Genomic DNA, 16,157 nt, shown 5'->3' on the forward strand with positions numbered 1-16,157 from the left:
GGATTACAGGAGCCTGCCACCATGACTGGCTAATTTTTGTATTTTTAGTAGAGATGGGTTTCATCATTTTGGTCAGACTGGTCTCAAACTCCTGACCTCAGCTAATCCACCTGCCTCAGCCTCCCAAAGTCCTGAGATTACAGGCATGAGCCACCATGCCCAGCCTTAAATGTATTTTAATAACATCATGTTATTTATGTTGCAGTATTGTCTCCAGCAAAAATTACTGGATATCATGTATCTTCAATGTGTTCATCAGGAGTCACACACAGTATCAAATATTGAATGTAGATTCCAAAGATCTACAGTAATCCAAAAAAAATGAAGCAAATTTAGTATCTACCTCAAGCGTCTCAAATTGCCAGAATTAATGAATAGAGAATATATCCTCTCCTTTCCTCATTATTCTATATATGCATATCCTGAAGCTGCTCCTGAGTCAAGGGAAGGCTTCTCCGAATAAAAGATGGCTATTTTCAAAAAGACATATTAGTCGGGGCCGGGTTTGTGGCCCACGCCTGTAATCCCAGCACTTTGGGAGGCCGAGGCGGGTGGATCACGAGGTCAAGAGGTCGAGACCATTTTGTCAACATGGTGAAACCCCGTCTCTACTGAAAATACAAAAAATCAGCTGGGCATGGTGGCGCGTGCCTGTAATCCCAGCTACTCAGGAGGCTGAGGCAGGAGAATTGCCTGAACTCAGGAGAATTGCCTGAACCCAGGAGGCGGAGGTTGCGGTGAGCTGAGATCACGCCATTGCACTCCAGCCTGGGTAACAAGAGAGAAACTCCGTCTCAAAAAAAAAAAAAAAAAAAAAAAAAAAACATTAGTCACCGTTCCCTTGTTACAACCATTATTTACAGAGACTTTTATCTATAACAGAGCTATACTGCGAAGACTTTTTGCTGAACTGTTGAATGCCTGAGAATTAAAATCAACCTCAACCACAGTCAGCGTTTCAGAGTTAAAATATAATCATCATAGAATGAACTTCTGCAATATAAAAACAAATATGAAATCTACAAAGTAATTTAATTTTATTAGAAATTTATCATTAAAATACACTAGTCAAATTTTAAAAGTTTAGCATAATTACGCAACAACAAATTACTCCTGTTGTTACTCTCTGAAATACTCGCCACACTAAACAGAAACTCACTTTCAACTGAAATCGGTAACGATTCAACATCTTGTTTGGCTGGGTCCTCCAAGAGGTCTGTATGTAGATATTTATATAAGGTATGTCAGATGATGTAACCATCACTAAGTCATTAAGCCTTTCTTGTTAATTGATGTAAAGTATATTGTTAACATAAAGAAATACATATTCTTTAACTCCTGGAAATAAAAGTTTTGGTTGATGGTGATGATGCCGTTTCAGGATGGAATCCTACAAACTGAAACTTTGCACAGAGCTTCAAAAAATAGCATGGTAATATCCTAGATGCAGACTTAAGATTGATTTTTAACTTATAGTTATTAATTGTATTTGTAGGTGTTTTCATATTAAAAAGAACTATAGCAGCCAATTTTCCATTCTTCCAATTCATCTCCTTAAGATATAAGGAATTCCCAGATAGGATATTTGTCTTGAAACACCCATGACCACAATTAAATATAAATGGTAAAAATTATTTTACTCATTAACAGGAATGGTGAACATAGTGACTAATTATAGAAAGACTAGAATTGCAATCTGATAGCTTTGAAGAACACCAATCTAGCTAAAAATGCCCTTTACTTATTGTTATTGATATATAGGAGTAGGTCCAGGGCGGCCACACTTGCATCTGATGACCATCTCACAGTGGCCATCAAATATCAAAGCAACAGTGGAAAACGATGCTTCTAGCCTAAATTCTTTATACAGGAACTTAGAATTTTTAATGGAAAGAGAAAGAGACAGGATTATTTTGAGAAGGGCCACATTAAAGTTCTGGCTCCAAAAAGAAGTCCCAGTGTCTTTGCTGATAAGTTTTCTGGAGTTGTCCTCATGTCAACCCTTCCTAAGGTCTCTGATCCGATTAGGCATCAATATTATCTCAATAAGTTCCATTTTGTCCTTGGTATCTTTTGACTAAAATTACCTCAGATGTAAAGATTCTATTACTGTCATTGGCCTTCTATTATTCACATTTAAGTATTTCTTATAACGTTTAAATATCAAGTTGAATTTTTTTCAGTTATTAAAAACTTGGAGGACACAACTAGTATATTAGAAATCATAGAATTTCAATATATGAAAAAGTATAAACTGTCTTATCAAATTTGTCTTAAGAATAAGTGCTCCAAAATTTATCTGTGGTGGTAGTAGACACGGGAATTCTCTAGAAAAGGTGAAACTCTAGCAACAAATATTTCAAAATTTGTTTTGGAATATGAACTTTTAAAATATTGGAAGATTACATGTAAGTCTTTTCAAGAATAGAAAATATTTCTATGTCTTTATAATAGAAACATTTTCTTGATAGAAAGCCTCTTGGTTTTCAATACTTAAGTTTCTGAGAATACAGTTATTTCTCAGTACAAAGGTTTTAGTCAATGGAAATATAGGAAAAATTATACTTTAATTCCCTAAATTTTGTAAAACACTTTCATGAAAATGGTGTGCAGGAAAATATTCAAACTGCAATAAAAATACACTTGAAGGCTGGGCACAGTGGCTCACACCTGTAATACTAACACTTTGAGAGGCCGAGGCATGTAGATTTCCTGAGTTCTGGAGTTTGAGACCAGCCTGGGGAACACGGTGAAACACCATCTCTACCAAAAATACAAAAAATTAGCTGGGCATGGCAGCGGGCACCTGTAAACCCAGCTACTTGGGAGGCTGAGACAGGGGCATCGCTTGAACCCAGGAGGTGGAGGTTGCAGTGAGCCACCATTGCACTCCAGCCTGGGTTACAGAGTAAGACTCTGTCTCAAAAAAAAAAAAAAAAAAAAAAAATACACTTGATAGGCTGGCAGAATCAGGCATAGATATGGCTGATGATTAGCACATCACAGTGCCATACTCAAGGTGACTGTACCATTATGTCTTATCCTCTACCATTCTTTCAGCATGATCTTCTTTTTGACTAGTGTTGTGCAATTATTATCCATATTTTTGAGAATGTGTTGGAGGAAATTGTAGAGAATTAAGCAATTTAAGTGAAATAGTGACTTAAATAGAAGAAAAGGTTTTTCTGCATATAAAGTAACTAATTTTTAACAACCATATCCACTGCTTTGAGACTAGAAATCATGTTTTAGCCAAATTAAATCTTTAACACATAGTTTGTTACTCTTGCAAATGTTCATATTTCTGTTATACTCTAAGAAATTGGTTGGGTTCTCAGGGTTTCTGTGTAATGTAGGTACATTTTTTCTAAAAGAATGATGACAAGCTCTTGTTGGTATTCTCAAAAAGTATATTTATTTGAAAGAACAGTTACTTTACTGTAATTTAAATTATTCTACAGATACAGGGAGAAAAAGTTTCAAAAGCATCCAGCATGAGGCTGCAGGCAATTCTTCATCATTATTTTCAATGTAAAGATTATAAATAAATGTTAAAAGAGCATAGCAAAGCTAAAAGGGATTTATTATAGAATTGCAGAAAATAAAAAGGTTCAGTATCAATAAAAAATCATATATAATTAGGTCAAATAAAAATCTCCATATAATACAAAGAAGACATTTTAAAAGTTAAATATCCATATATAATTTTTGAAACAGAAACCTTAGGCCTAATTGTTTAATATTATAAGCATTCTTATTAAAGTCAGGAGTAAGACAATTGTCACCACTTTATTTTAAATTGTTTGAAAGACCAAAATCTATGTAATTAAACAAGAAAATAAAGTGAGAAGCAAACTTTTTATTATCTGAAGTGATAATCTGAATACTTGGAAACAGAGAAATTGAAATTAAAATGAGAATACCTTAAGATAGTATATTAAACAAACCAAAATCCTTTATTTACACAAATAATAACCATTTAGAAAGTATAACAAAAGGAAAGTTTTTTTGCACAAGTATAGAAAATGATTTCCATATTTCTGAGTAAATCAATCTAGAAATCAATGTAACTGTATGGAAGTAAACATTAAAACTTACTTAAGTATTATAAATATGATTTGAATAAATGAAAAACATACTGTACTCCTGTATTATCAAATTAAATATTGTAAAGATTCAATCCTTCAAAAGTAACACATAAAATTAATATATTCTCAGTAAAAACACCAACATAAACCTCAGAGTTCTTGTTCCTTTCTATGCTTTAAAAACAAAATAAGACAAAATAAATCTAAAGTTCACTTGGAAAAATCGACATGTAAAATACCTGCCCCAAAATTTGAATGTGTGATTAGTGAAGACTCTTCCAGTAACTCATTAAAATATGCTGTAGCACTACTGCAATAAAACAATGCAATTCGTGTCCAAGGACTGGTACAAATTAATAAGTCAATACAGTAGAATAGATCATACAGAACAGGACTCTAGTGCACATGAGCATTTAGTATATAATGAAATTGTCTCATATTACTCAGGACATTTAGGGTTATAACTAAAAGAATCCTGGTTTCTTTGGTTGCTATGGTTTTAATGTTTGTGTCTCACCCCTTTGACCTGATTATGTTGAAAGTTAATCAGCAATGTCATGGTATTAGGAGGTACGGTCATTGAGAGGTGAGTAAGTCGTGAGAGTGGGGCCCTCATCAGTGGGATTAGTGACTGTTTTAGTTCATTTTGCATTGCTACAGAGGAACACATGATGCTGGGTAATTTAGAAAGAAAAAAGGTTTATTTTTGGCTCATGATTCTGCAGACTGTACACAAAGCATAGTGCTGTCAGCTGTTTCTGGTTAGGGCCTCAGGAAGCTTTCAACCATGGCAGAAGGCAAGTGGGAAACGTGTTATGTGGCAAGAGAGAGAACAAGAAAGGAGGTGCCAGGGTCTTTAAACAACCTCCTTCCCATGAACTAACAGAGTGGGAATTCACTCATCACCAAAGGGATGGCACCAAGCCATTCATGAGGGATCTGCCATCATAATCAATACCTCCCATGAAGCCCCACTTCCTACATTAGGGGTCACATTTCAACATGAGATTTGGAGAGGACAAAGATCCAAAGATACCAGTAGTCCCCAGGGAGGTGTGTTGATCCTTCCAGTACATGAGGACACAGCTAGAGGGTATCACATATGAACCAGAAAACGGGCTCTCACCAGACAATGAATCTGTTGGCACCTTAATCTTGAACTTCCCAGCCTCCGGATTTGTAAGAAATACATTTCAGCTGCTTCTAAGCTACCTAGTCTGTGGTATTTTGTTATAGAAGCCTGAATGGCCTAAGACATTGGTTTAAGTAAAAGGGGAACGTTATTGGCTAGTAGGGCCATACCAGGCAAATGAAAGATTTGCAGCTATATGAATGGATATCAGGGTTTTTTTTTTTTTTATCTGTAACGTCAATCTCTAGTGATTGTCACATTGCCTGGCAGAAAGAAAATAAGCAAAAAAAATATTCGTTAAGTGAATATAGAGATTAAGGAGCAGCCTTGAATCCAGTATCAGGAATTGGGATGGAGAATACAGCAATGCATAAATAAAGTGGAAAGTGAGCTCATTCTCAGACAGTCATGAGATTAGAAGTAAAATTTGTGTCCAAAATTTTTACTGCCACATAAGAAACACAAAACTGGGAGTGGAAGAGTAGAAAATACTAAATAAACTCCAGATCAGACTTTAGACATAGAATTCGGGGGAATGGGTGCAAGTATGCAGGTAAACAGGGTAAAAACAAATTTCTAAGTGACAGGAGCAAAGTACAGTTTAGAGAGAAAATCATATGCATCAGCAAATTAAAAATACAGAAAATAAAATGTCAAATGCATGTATTCAAAAGAGAAAATAGCTTATGCTTTAATAAGAGAACTTTTAAAGAGATCTACTATTTACTACATTCTTTCTATATTCCAGATAAATTTCTAAGAAATTTAAAAAATAAGAATAACTTAAACAGATCAACCATGTTATCATTCTCATTTTATGGGTGAGAAACCGAAACTCAGAGAAGTAAGCAAGTTGTCTTAGATCACATAGTTAATAAGCTGATATTCCTGCTGTAGCCCTCTGACTTCAGAGCCCATACACATAAACTTGACACTAAACCTAATGTGTATGAATAAATTTGAAATGAGAACTAAATGCATTAGATATATACGTTTATTTAAAATGAATACATTATATATATTTAGGTGTGTATATGTATCACATCACAACATTGCATACAAGCTTTCATATTCCATTATTGTTTTAAATCAAATTTAATCTTCGTTGAACTTCCACCTGCCTGGATGGCAAAAAATTCAGTGTCACTCATTGTGAGGTCTCTTCGCCACAATAGATTCACAGAATAACATAAAATTTCCGGACATGTGTCACAATAGAAAAGCAGGGAAAGTTCCTCATCTATACTCCAGGATTGTTGCCATCTTAACTATTGCTCTCTTGACTACATTGATGCTGGTCTGAAATTCTAATAGCTATCATCTATCTGGTAGGCCCTGAGGCTTCAGACTGACTGAGAGTTGGGTCTTTTTTTTTTTTTTTTTTTGAATTATACTTTAAGTTCTGGGGTACATGTGCAGAACGTGCAATTTTGTTACATAGGTATATATGTGCCATGGTGATTTGCTGCACCCATCAACCCATCATGTACATTAGACATTTCTCCTAATGCTTTCCCTTCCCTAGTCCCCACCCCTGACAGGCCCTCCTGTGTGATGTTCCCCTCTCTGTGTCCATGTGTTCTCCTTGTTCAACTTCCACTTATAAATGAGAACATGCTCATAATGCCTTTATATTCATCACAGACTCAGCCCTAGAAAATTCTATTACTGCTTTTAGGCTTTAGCATTTACAACTGCAAGAGAAGTCTGCATGAAATATCTAACTTCCCTACTCGCTGAGTGAAGTAAATACTCCTTATGCTTTCTTGAAATCTCAGACAACTACATCTGAAATGTTCTTCTCTGTAGTTGAGCAGTAGGCTTTATAGTCTTGTGTTAGGTTCAGATTTCCCTTAGGAATCTTCTGTTCTGTAGTGTAGCCCAGGCCACCACAAAATGGTGAATAAAAGGCTGCCCAGATACCAAAGTATTGGGATATCAAGGATCTTGTGGATGAGCACCCACGTATAGATTAGTGGAATACACAAAGCAACAATCAAGTCTTCAGTTGGTATATTAAGTCATCATCTGCCCTAGCTGGCAGAGTCTGAAATTGGGTCACTAAAATCATCTCTTTCATGCCTGACTCCCTCTCTCCTGGAGTGAAAAACCACCTCCCCCTAATTTTCTTCTCTAATGAGTTTTTAAAGTTGAAAACAGTTGATGGGAGGGGTTCAGTTTGCACCAGGCTGAGCTCACAGTGGAGAGTTTACTCAGAGCAACCCCTCCCTATGCCTGCTCATCCTGGACCTGAGCCTTACTCCCTAGGTCTATGGCTCCTCTGGCCAAGTCTCCAAAGCCTCTAGCATCAGAGTCAACGTAGAAACTTTTCACAAGTCCTCTGGTTGATATTTTAAAAACTGGCCTGAGCTGAAGCTTATTCTAAACCCGTCAGACACTCAGCCATAGCACTGAACACTTTTTGAGACTCAGCCTCAAACTGAAGACTTTAACCCCATTTCACCATTGTTAGTGTTTCAGGACCTAAGCCACCTTCCACTCTTCCAGCAATGAATATTCTCCAAATGGTCTTCTCAATCAACCCAAATTTCCATCCCCTTCAAAAAACTGAGTTCATGGGATTTATCATTTCACTGTCAGAGCAGTTTTTCATTGTCTTAAAATTTCACCGATGTTTAATGACATTCAAGCTAGGAGCAATATGGAAGTTTCTATAGAATAAAATCAAGGTCTCCAATTCATTTGATCTGAATTTCTGTCAGAAATACAGTTTTCATTATGACCCTTTATACAGATTTTCATGTATTTATAGGTATATAAAAATATATGTAATGAAACAGTAGAGTCCTATTTTATGTGATGCAATCATATATTTTCATTATGTTCATTTGACATATTTTTTTTTTTAAATGCCTGGTGCGATTTCCCAGATTGATTTCATGACTCACTAAGGGACCCCAAAAATAATTTGGAAAACACTCCTGTAGGACACTGGGGACATTGGCTAGTGTGTATTTGTCTCTCAGATGGAGACGATTAAGTCATTTTTGAAATACGAAGTCTGAGTTAGGGGATGTAAATATCTTCTTCCATGCTCCTCATTTCTCAATAGTCCCCTGGAATTAACAAAGTTACTTATTGGAAAAGGCTAGTTTCTCTTCCCTTAATGAACATTCTGCCAATCACTATATATCTGCTCCTGGTTTTTAAAATATTTAATAAGCCCCATTCATACTAAATCTCATTTCGGATCACTGGTATTCCCTAAATCCACAGGGTTTTATGAGATTTCCCACTATTTATTAATTCTCCAATACAGTGAAAGCTATTATCTGAAAATTAACAACCCTCAATTCTAAGTATTTTAATTAGTCTTCCTCATAAATATATATTTCATGAAGTTTTATAATAGTGTCCAAATTGTCTCATATATCACTGATATTAATTTTACCCGCATAATATTCAAGTGTAAGAAATTTTATTTTGAGTCATCATGTTAAATCAAATATCCTCCAACCTTCTACATACTTACTGACAATAAATTCAATTCAGTCAATATTGAGACTTTATTATTAAACATAAAAACTCCTGAGTTTATATAATGCCTGAAAAATACATCAGTATGATTTTCTCCTTACTCTTGCTCTTTTAACTTCTTACTGCCTCAACTGAGCAGTGATGTTGACTATCTTTTAGGTGCTGATTTTCTCTGAGTTTAACCAACTTCAGATATTCATGTCATTCCAGTTCTCTGCACTGACCTTCATCTAAAAGCACACAGCAATCTTGTAATCCACTCCCAGTTCTGGGCAATGTATGCCATCTAGACATAAGTTTCCATAGCAAGCTGAAATGCCAAAGCTCCTTTTGTAAATCTCGGGTAACCTCAAACTCTTGGACAAGTCACATCTCTCCCACTAAAAACAGAATTTCACTGCCTACCTCTCTGAAATAATCTTCCCTTTTTAAAATGTTGTTCATTTCCCTCTTGAATGTATTACTTGTGGTAACACAGACTTTAAAAAATATTAGTATAATGAGCATTTCTGACTTTTTTGCAACAGAAAAGGCATGGAGAAAGAAGATGCTTTATCCTTGGTAAGAGTCTACAGCAGGAAGGAAATCTGAGACACCAGTTTCTCTCTCTCTCTCTCTCTGTGTGTGTGTGTGTGTGTGTGTGTGTGTGTGCGTGTCTGTGTGTGTGTGTGAGAGAGAGAGAGAGAGAGAATGAGGTGGAAAAAATGATTCTTATTACAAATTCATGGTAAGCACTTAAGACCACCCTCTTTTGAGGGTTAGGAGAATAGGCGAAGGAAGCTTAATAAGGTAGCACTGGAAAAAGTTACACATATTCTTTGTGTGCACTTTACTTTCCATTTGTTTCATTAGAATAAATATGAGATGAGATTATCATTTATTAACTTAATTTATAAAATTGCATGCCCACTGAATAAACACAAGTTTGGAAAGAATAAAATAGAGCATATAAATTAATACCAGGAAAATAATTTTAAAAATTTGATTTCTATTACCCCAGAAGGAAAGAGTGTTTATATTTTCGAAGAACCATAAACATTTGGGATTTAACCACCTTTGCATCCAGGAAACTTCAAAAGTAGACTTAGTTTAGATTAGGACAACCACAGCAGTAAATAGGATGACACTCAATCTTGTGTTTTCATCATGTCCAGGGAAAGTACAGTCCTGACAAGAGAAAGAACTGATGAGAAAATAGGAGATTAGATCAGCAAATGAGTTCTTTTCCCCTGCTTGACTAAGCAGAAATATTTCTAGTGGCATCATATCTAATAGAGAAGTATTACATAATCAGTTTGGGGATGGTTATTGATTTTCTTTTCATGCATGGCATAGAGACTAAAATTCTTCATGGTTGCATTGCTGTTCTCACTACCATGTGTGTAATTATGATGAGAACGAGATGTAGTCCTAGAGTTTTCCTCATTTTACTGAACAAGGGAAAGAAAGAGAAAAGAAAAGAAAGTTGAACATTCAAGAAACAGAAAATCAAAACTTTTCTTTTGTTTGCCATACCAATTCCAAGATCTAATTGACTCCATCTACATTTTTGGTTGTTTTTATTTTTATTTTTAAGGTTAGCTTTGTGGTGGTTTTTCCAAGTTTCAATTTCAGCTTAAGAATGCTCAGAACTTTTAAATGATCAGTGCTAAAATTATTCAAAACATATTTCATTTTGCTATGGATGACCAAATTTTTATGTATGTGTGTACACATACACAAACATGAATAAAGAAAAAAGTAAAATAAGAAGAAAAAAGGGAGGAGCAGGTTTCTCTTATAATGTATGTGTTAAGAGGCCCAATTTTTCACCTAACAGTTCTTTTTTGAGTTTATGTTAACTTTACTAATAATTTTTCTAAGTTATTTTGCAGTAATAACCCCAGCAATCTTAGTGGCAACAGCCTTACAGCAACAAAGGTTTATTTCTTGCACATGTTACTCATACTTCACTGTTCAGTTGTGGCTTTGCCTCATCTTGTCTTCATTGCTGGACCACGGCTTAAAGAACAGCCCTATCTTGTTCTTACGAAAGAAGAAATGTTGGAACCATGCAAAAAATGCTTTACAAGTTTCCAGTCAGCAATGTTATACATCACTCTTACTCCTATTTCACTGGTCAGAGCTACTCAAATGACCAAGCCATGCTGTAAGTAAGGCATGAATGAGGATGGAATAAGACCCTGGCAGGAGGGAGCACTGCACATCACGTGGCAGTGGGCAATGATGTATTCTCTCTCTCCAAGTGTAAGAGTAAACAATTCGGAATAACAATGCATCTATCTCAGAGTCCCTGCCAATATCTTATTCCTTATAAGTTCTATATAAATTTTATTCTAGAGTGACTTAGAATGGGACAACTTGGAGCTCGCTTTACTCCATTTAAAAGCATACTGTCGCAGTGGCTCATGTTTATGATCCCACCAATTTGGAAGGCTGAGGCAGGCAGATTACTTGAGGACAGGAGTTTGAGACCAATCTGGCCAACATGGTAAAACCCCTTCTCTACTAAAAATACAAAAATTAGCCAAGCATGGTGGCACGCACCTGTAATCCCAGCAACTCTGGAGGCTAAGGCAGGAGAATAGCTTGAACCCAGGAGGGGGAGGTTGCAGTGAGCCAAGATCAGGCCACTATACTCCAGCTTGGGTGATGGAGTATGAATCCATCTAAAAAAAAAAAAAAAAGAAGAAGAAGAAGAAAAGCATATGACATACTCTTGGTTTTGGGTTGGGTACTGTTGGGTTTGGTTTGGGTCTGTCTATTTTCTGTTGCCTTGTAACTCAGTAAGAGAACAATAGAAAGGGAAAGGAAGATGTGACAACCAGTATCAGAAAGTTTCAGTTAGACAACTTTTATTTAAAAACCAAAGAGTATTTCTGTTGCCAGTTTGCTATGAGTTTCTACAACACATTGAACAAAGTCCTCAATATTACGTGCAAAGGTAGATAACATATAGCAGAAATATAACTCTCACCCAAGCTGTTTTTTATCTTTTCTTACTAAAGAAAGTCCCCAGAAAATACTCCAGATCACATATATTAAACCAAAAGGGGCTCTGACCGCCAATGTCTCCTCTTTACCTAAAAGGAAGTGTTATTGGGTTTCTCTCAGATACTCCAGAGAGAAATATTCAATCATCACTAATAATATTAATTGCTGTCACCTGCATTGATCACTAGCCAAGGTTAAAGGAAGGAATTTTACCAGCACTCACTTCTTTCCAGTAATGGAGGTAAATGGAAATGGAAGGAAGTTCTCACCTCTCTGCACACAGAAGTGTGGACAGTTCTTCACTTTTAGGGAACATTCAGGTTCAGTTTTCCCTTTCTCTTCTGGAAGAGTAAGACCTAAATATAGTCCAGGATGTGGAAGAGAGAAGAATGAGAATTCTTCTTGTATATAAAAAGAAGAAATATGAGGGTCATATAAGGATTGTAGCTGTTGAAACAGACTATGGACAAGTTGCTGTGGCAATGCTCCCTTGATTTTCGCCTTTTCCTAAACTTGTACTTCTCAGAAACATATCTTTTCAGGTTTTTTGTTCTTTTACTTATTTGCTTACAAGAATGGTGGTTGTGGTAACTGAAGTTAATTTTTTTTTTCTATGTTCTCAGTATATAGGCATAAAAAATAATATGCTAAGTCATTTTGTGACATTTGAGCTGGAAGTTTTTCAGGAAAAAAGATTTAAAAGTAATGAAGTTATTAAAGGCATTCATTTATACGTATCACTTGCCTCTTCCAATTAAATGGACACTGAGAAGCAGCTTAAAGTACATGTTGTAAATAAAATATCAATCCTGAAATAGACATATATAGCTTGAAATATTTTATAGCATTTCAGCAAACACGGCACATAAACGATTACAACTTAAGGGCTTTCTAAATGTAAACTTTTCAAATTAACAATAAACTATAATTTAGTAATTTTGAACATTGAATGCAGCTTGTTAGGAATCCAAAAAGCATTTATTCAGAATAAATAATTACTGCCCAAACTGTTAGACATGCCGTCTGCAGCAAAACTCAAAACTATTATTTCCTTGCAACTGTACTGTTTGCTAATATGATAGGGCTTAATTCTATCTGAATTAAAGTATTATATATCCTTTTTATGACCTGATTTTTAGATGTCTAATTATACGGTGTATCTCTTCATGTGGCTCAATTTTTCGTTATCTTTATTTAAAATGAATACATTTTATTAAAAAAACATTTTATGTTTTATATATTAAGTATATAACAATGCATTGCATAATTAATAAAAATATTTTATAAGAATAAGTATTAAATATCATTTCATTATTTTTTAACTTTATAAGTTTCTCTTAAACTATTAAAACTGTACTCCCACTCAATAATGCAGTCATTTTGGTTAGGTACACATACAATTGTACCTTTGTTTAGGTAATGTATAATTTCTTTAGATGAAAAATCTAAAACTTTAAGGGTTTTGCTGGAGGATTCCAGATTATTTAATATTGGTTCATTTCAACTGGATAAAATGTCAGTTCTCTAGGTTTCATTTTATCTCAAAATAAAAAAAAAAAATTGTGGCAGTGATTTACATATTTTATACCTTCTTTGAGTAGTGAGAAAGATTTCCCTCAGACAAAAAAGATGCAAATACAGAAAGAGTATAAGAAGCATGCCCCAGGCATTTCTGATTTAGATACTGCTTTTTGGAAAAAGAGTATGGAAGAGCAGAAGAGAAACGAGGCAAACTTTTAAAAATAACATCGTTTAACAGCATGTTTATATTTTAAAAATAAAATATATATTATGCTATAAAGAAAAGCAATCTTCCCAATCAAATGTTAATGACCCTTAAAATTGTGCAATCAATTTGCTTTTTTTTTGTTTATGTTCTACTTTTCTTCTACACTGTTCCTCTTTATCAGTATTTCCTCAAGAAAATAAATTTTGTGTTCATAATAGTATCATCATGCTACTATATTACAATTGTTAACATGATACCACCACGTTAGTGTGGGTAGATTTGTAACTGCCAAAAGGTATTTGCACATGAAATAGGATAGTCACGAGCAACTTTTTTTACTCTTTTTATAAATTTTGTAAGCAATTAATATTATTTTAATTATTAAATGATTATTCTTACAGCTAAAATGTATACATTTCAATAAATGATGTAGCAGCAATTAGATATCTGCCACCAAAATAAATAAACCTTGAAGTAAAACCTCATACCTTATAAAAAATTTACACAAAATAAATCATAGGTTTAATTGTAAGATATAATATTATAAAACTTTTAGAAGACAATGAAGGTAAAATTCTTTGAGGCCTGAGATTAGATGGAGCTCTTAGATGTGACACCAAAATGCAATCACTAAAAAAATAAAATAGATAAAATGGACCTCATTCAAGTTTTTTTCTTTACAAAAAACTCTACAGTGAATATAAAAGACAAGCTTAAAGTTGGAAAAATATATGTGTAAACCACACTTAAAATATATAAAGTACCCTTTAACTAGTTAAAAAAAATTTTTAACTATCAAATTAGAAAATAGAAAAAGACATGAATAGAATTTTCACCAAAGAGAATATACAGATAGCAAAAAGCACATAAAAAGATGCTCAAAATCATTAGCCATTGTGGAAATACAAATTAAAACAGTTAAACATCACTTCATGTCTAACAAAACAGTTATAATTAAGGATAGTGATATTATCCAATATTATCCAATTCTAATAAGGATACAAAGAAACTGTCTCTTTTATACATTGCTGTTGGGAGTGTAAAATGGTACAGCCACTCTAGCAAAGAGTTTGGCAATTTTTTATAAAACCATATATATTTAACAGATGGCCCAATAATTAATTGCATTCCTATAGATTTATCCCCAAGAAATGACAACTTATCTTCACATAAATGTTGATAGCAGCTTTATTGATAATAACTAAAAACTGGAAAAAAAATTCTCAACAGGTGACTGGTTGAAGTTACTATGGTACAAGGATACAGCAGAATACTACTCAGTAATACAAAGGAACAAGGGAGTTATATATGTAAAAATTTAATGAATCTGAAAGGCAATAATACAAGCCAATCTCAAAAGGTTACATATTCCAGTTCTACTTACGCCTTTTGCATTCTTGAAATGACAAAAGAAAATGTCTTGAAAATGAAAAACTTATAGAAGTAAAATAGATTAGCAATTACCAGGAGAGAATGATGGTGGGGTTGGAGTTTACTAGAAGATGCTTAGCAGAAGAGAGTTTCTGTGCAGTGATGAAACATTTCTATATATTAGCTACATGAATCTATACACACAATAAAATTGTGAAGAACTACACACACACACACACACACAAACACACACACACACACAGGTAAAATCTGAATAAGATCTGTAGACTAGTTAATGGGATTTTCCCAATGTCAATTTATTTGTTTTAAGATTGTATTACAGTTGGGCAGGATATAAACATTGAGAGAAGCTGGGTGAACAGTACATGGACTCTCTTTACTATATTTTCAACTTTCTGTGAGTCTATAATTAGTTCAAAATAAAAAGTTCAAGAAATGTAGAAGGTTAACAAATTAAATTGTCCCAAATATTTAAACCTGATAGAAATATTTAATCAAATGTTTACATTTCATTAAGTTCTCAGTTCTCAGGTTTAATATATCATATTGTTTAAAATGTTTTGAAAACTGCAAGAATTTTAACTTACAGTGTCTGCTTAGTATAGAGTAAGCTGAAAAAGTTTGACCACCCTCATTCCTGGAAAGTCAGATAACCTATGAAATCATAACTTTTCATGAACCTATGAGAGAATTAATGTGACCAGGCAATCAACTAGCGCTAAATCTAAGAACAGACAGGCACTTTCAGGGCAAAACAGGACACAATGTTTGACTTACCTAGTGCAGTGACAGGAAACTGGGCTAGCATTCAAAAGGGTAAGAAGAATTTAGCCAAACTTGTAACAAATTGCTGCTGAGTGTAGGATAGTATGAACGTATAGAGATGCTTAAAGCCAGAAACACAAAGAAAGTTGGCATCCATTGCCATGCTCTTCACACATCTCACCACGCATTCCACAAGGTTATTCTCCCTTGTGCTGATCTGTGGAAGAAGAACGGCTAACAGTGTGCAGCAAGAGATTCACCTGGATCCTTCTTGCCTGCAATACACAAGCCTACACCACAGAGGGAAGACAGCAAATGATCTCTCTTATTGATGTTATAGATGAAGACTCGTTTTCGGCGGGAAAGAACTGAACAATTTTTTTTTCTACCTTTTATGGGGAGGTAGGAAAGCCTCTGGGCTCAGACTATTTGAGATTCCTTACTGCTTAGGGCAGGACATGATCACTGAGAAAGATACTACCTCAAGAACCAAGGACGCAAAACCTACCAAAGACTAAATCAGGCAACAGAAAACACAAAAGTATAACATTCTATTCCC

At 34.6% G+C, this 16,157-nt stretch overlaps 1 protein-coding gene across 1 annotated transcript; it reads right to left on the reverse strand.

Moving 5' to 3' along the window:
• Positions 1-255: 255 nt before the first annotated feature.
• LOC116539776 lies at positions 256-15,848 on the reverse strand (the record flags this gene model as incomplete). The annotated part of the gene is given in 5 exon segments (XM_032262928.1): positions 256-307; positions 2,434-2,443; positions 11,994-12,068; positions 15,607-15,661; positions 15,663-15,848. Coding segments are annotated over 5 exon segments (378 nt in total), but the record flags the coding sequence as incomplete, so codon positions are not given.
• Between the last annotated feature and the right edge of the window lie 309 nt (positions 15,849-16,157).

Source organism: Sapajus apella, unplaced genomic scaffold, assembly GCF_009761245.1.
Source record: "Sapajus apella isolate SASKATOON/1434 unplaced genomic scaffold, GSC_monkey_1.0 scaffold133, whole genome shotgun sequence".
Classification (NCBI taxonomy): domain Eukaryota; kingdom Metazoa; phylum Chordata; class Mammalia; order Primates; family Cebidae; genus Sapajus; species Sapajus apella.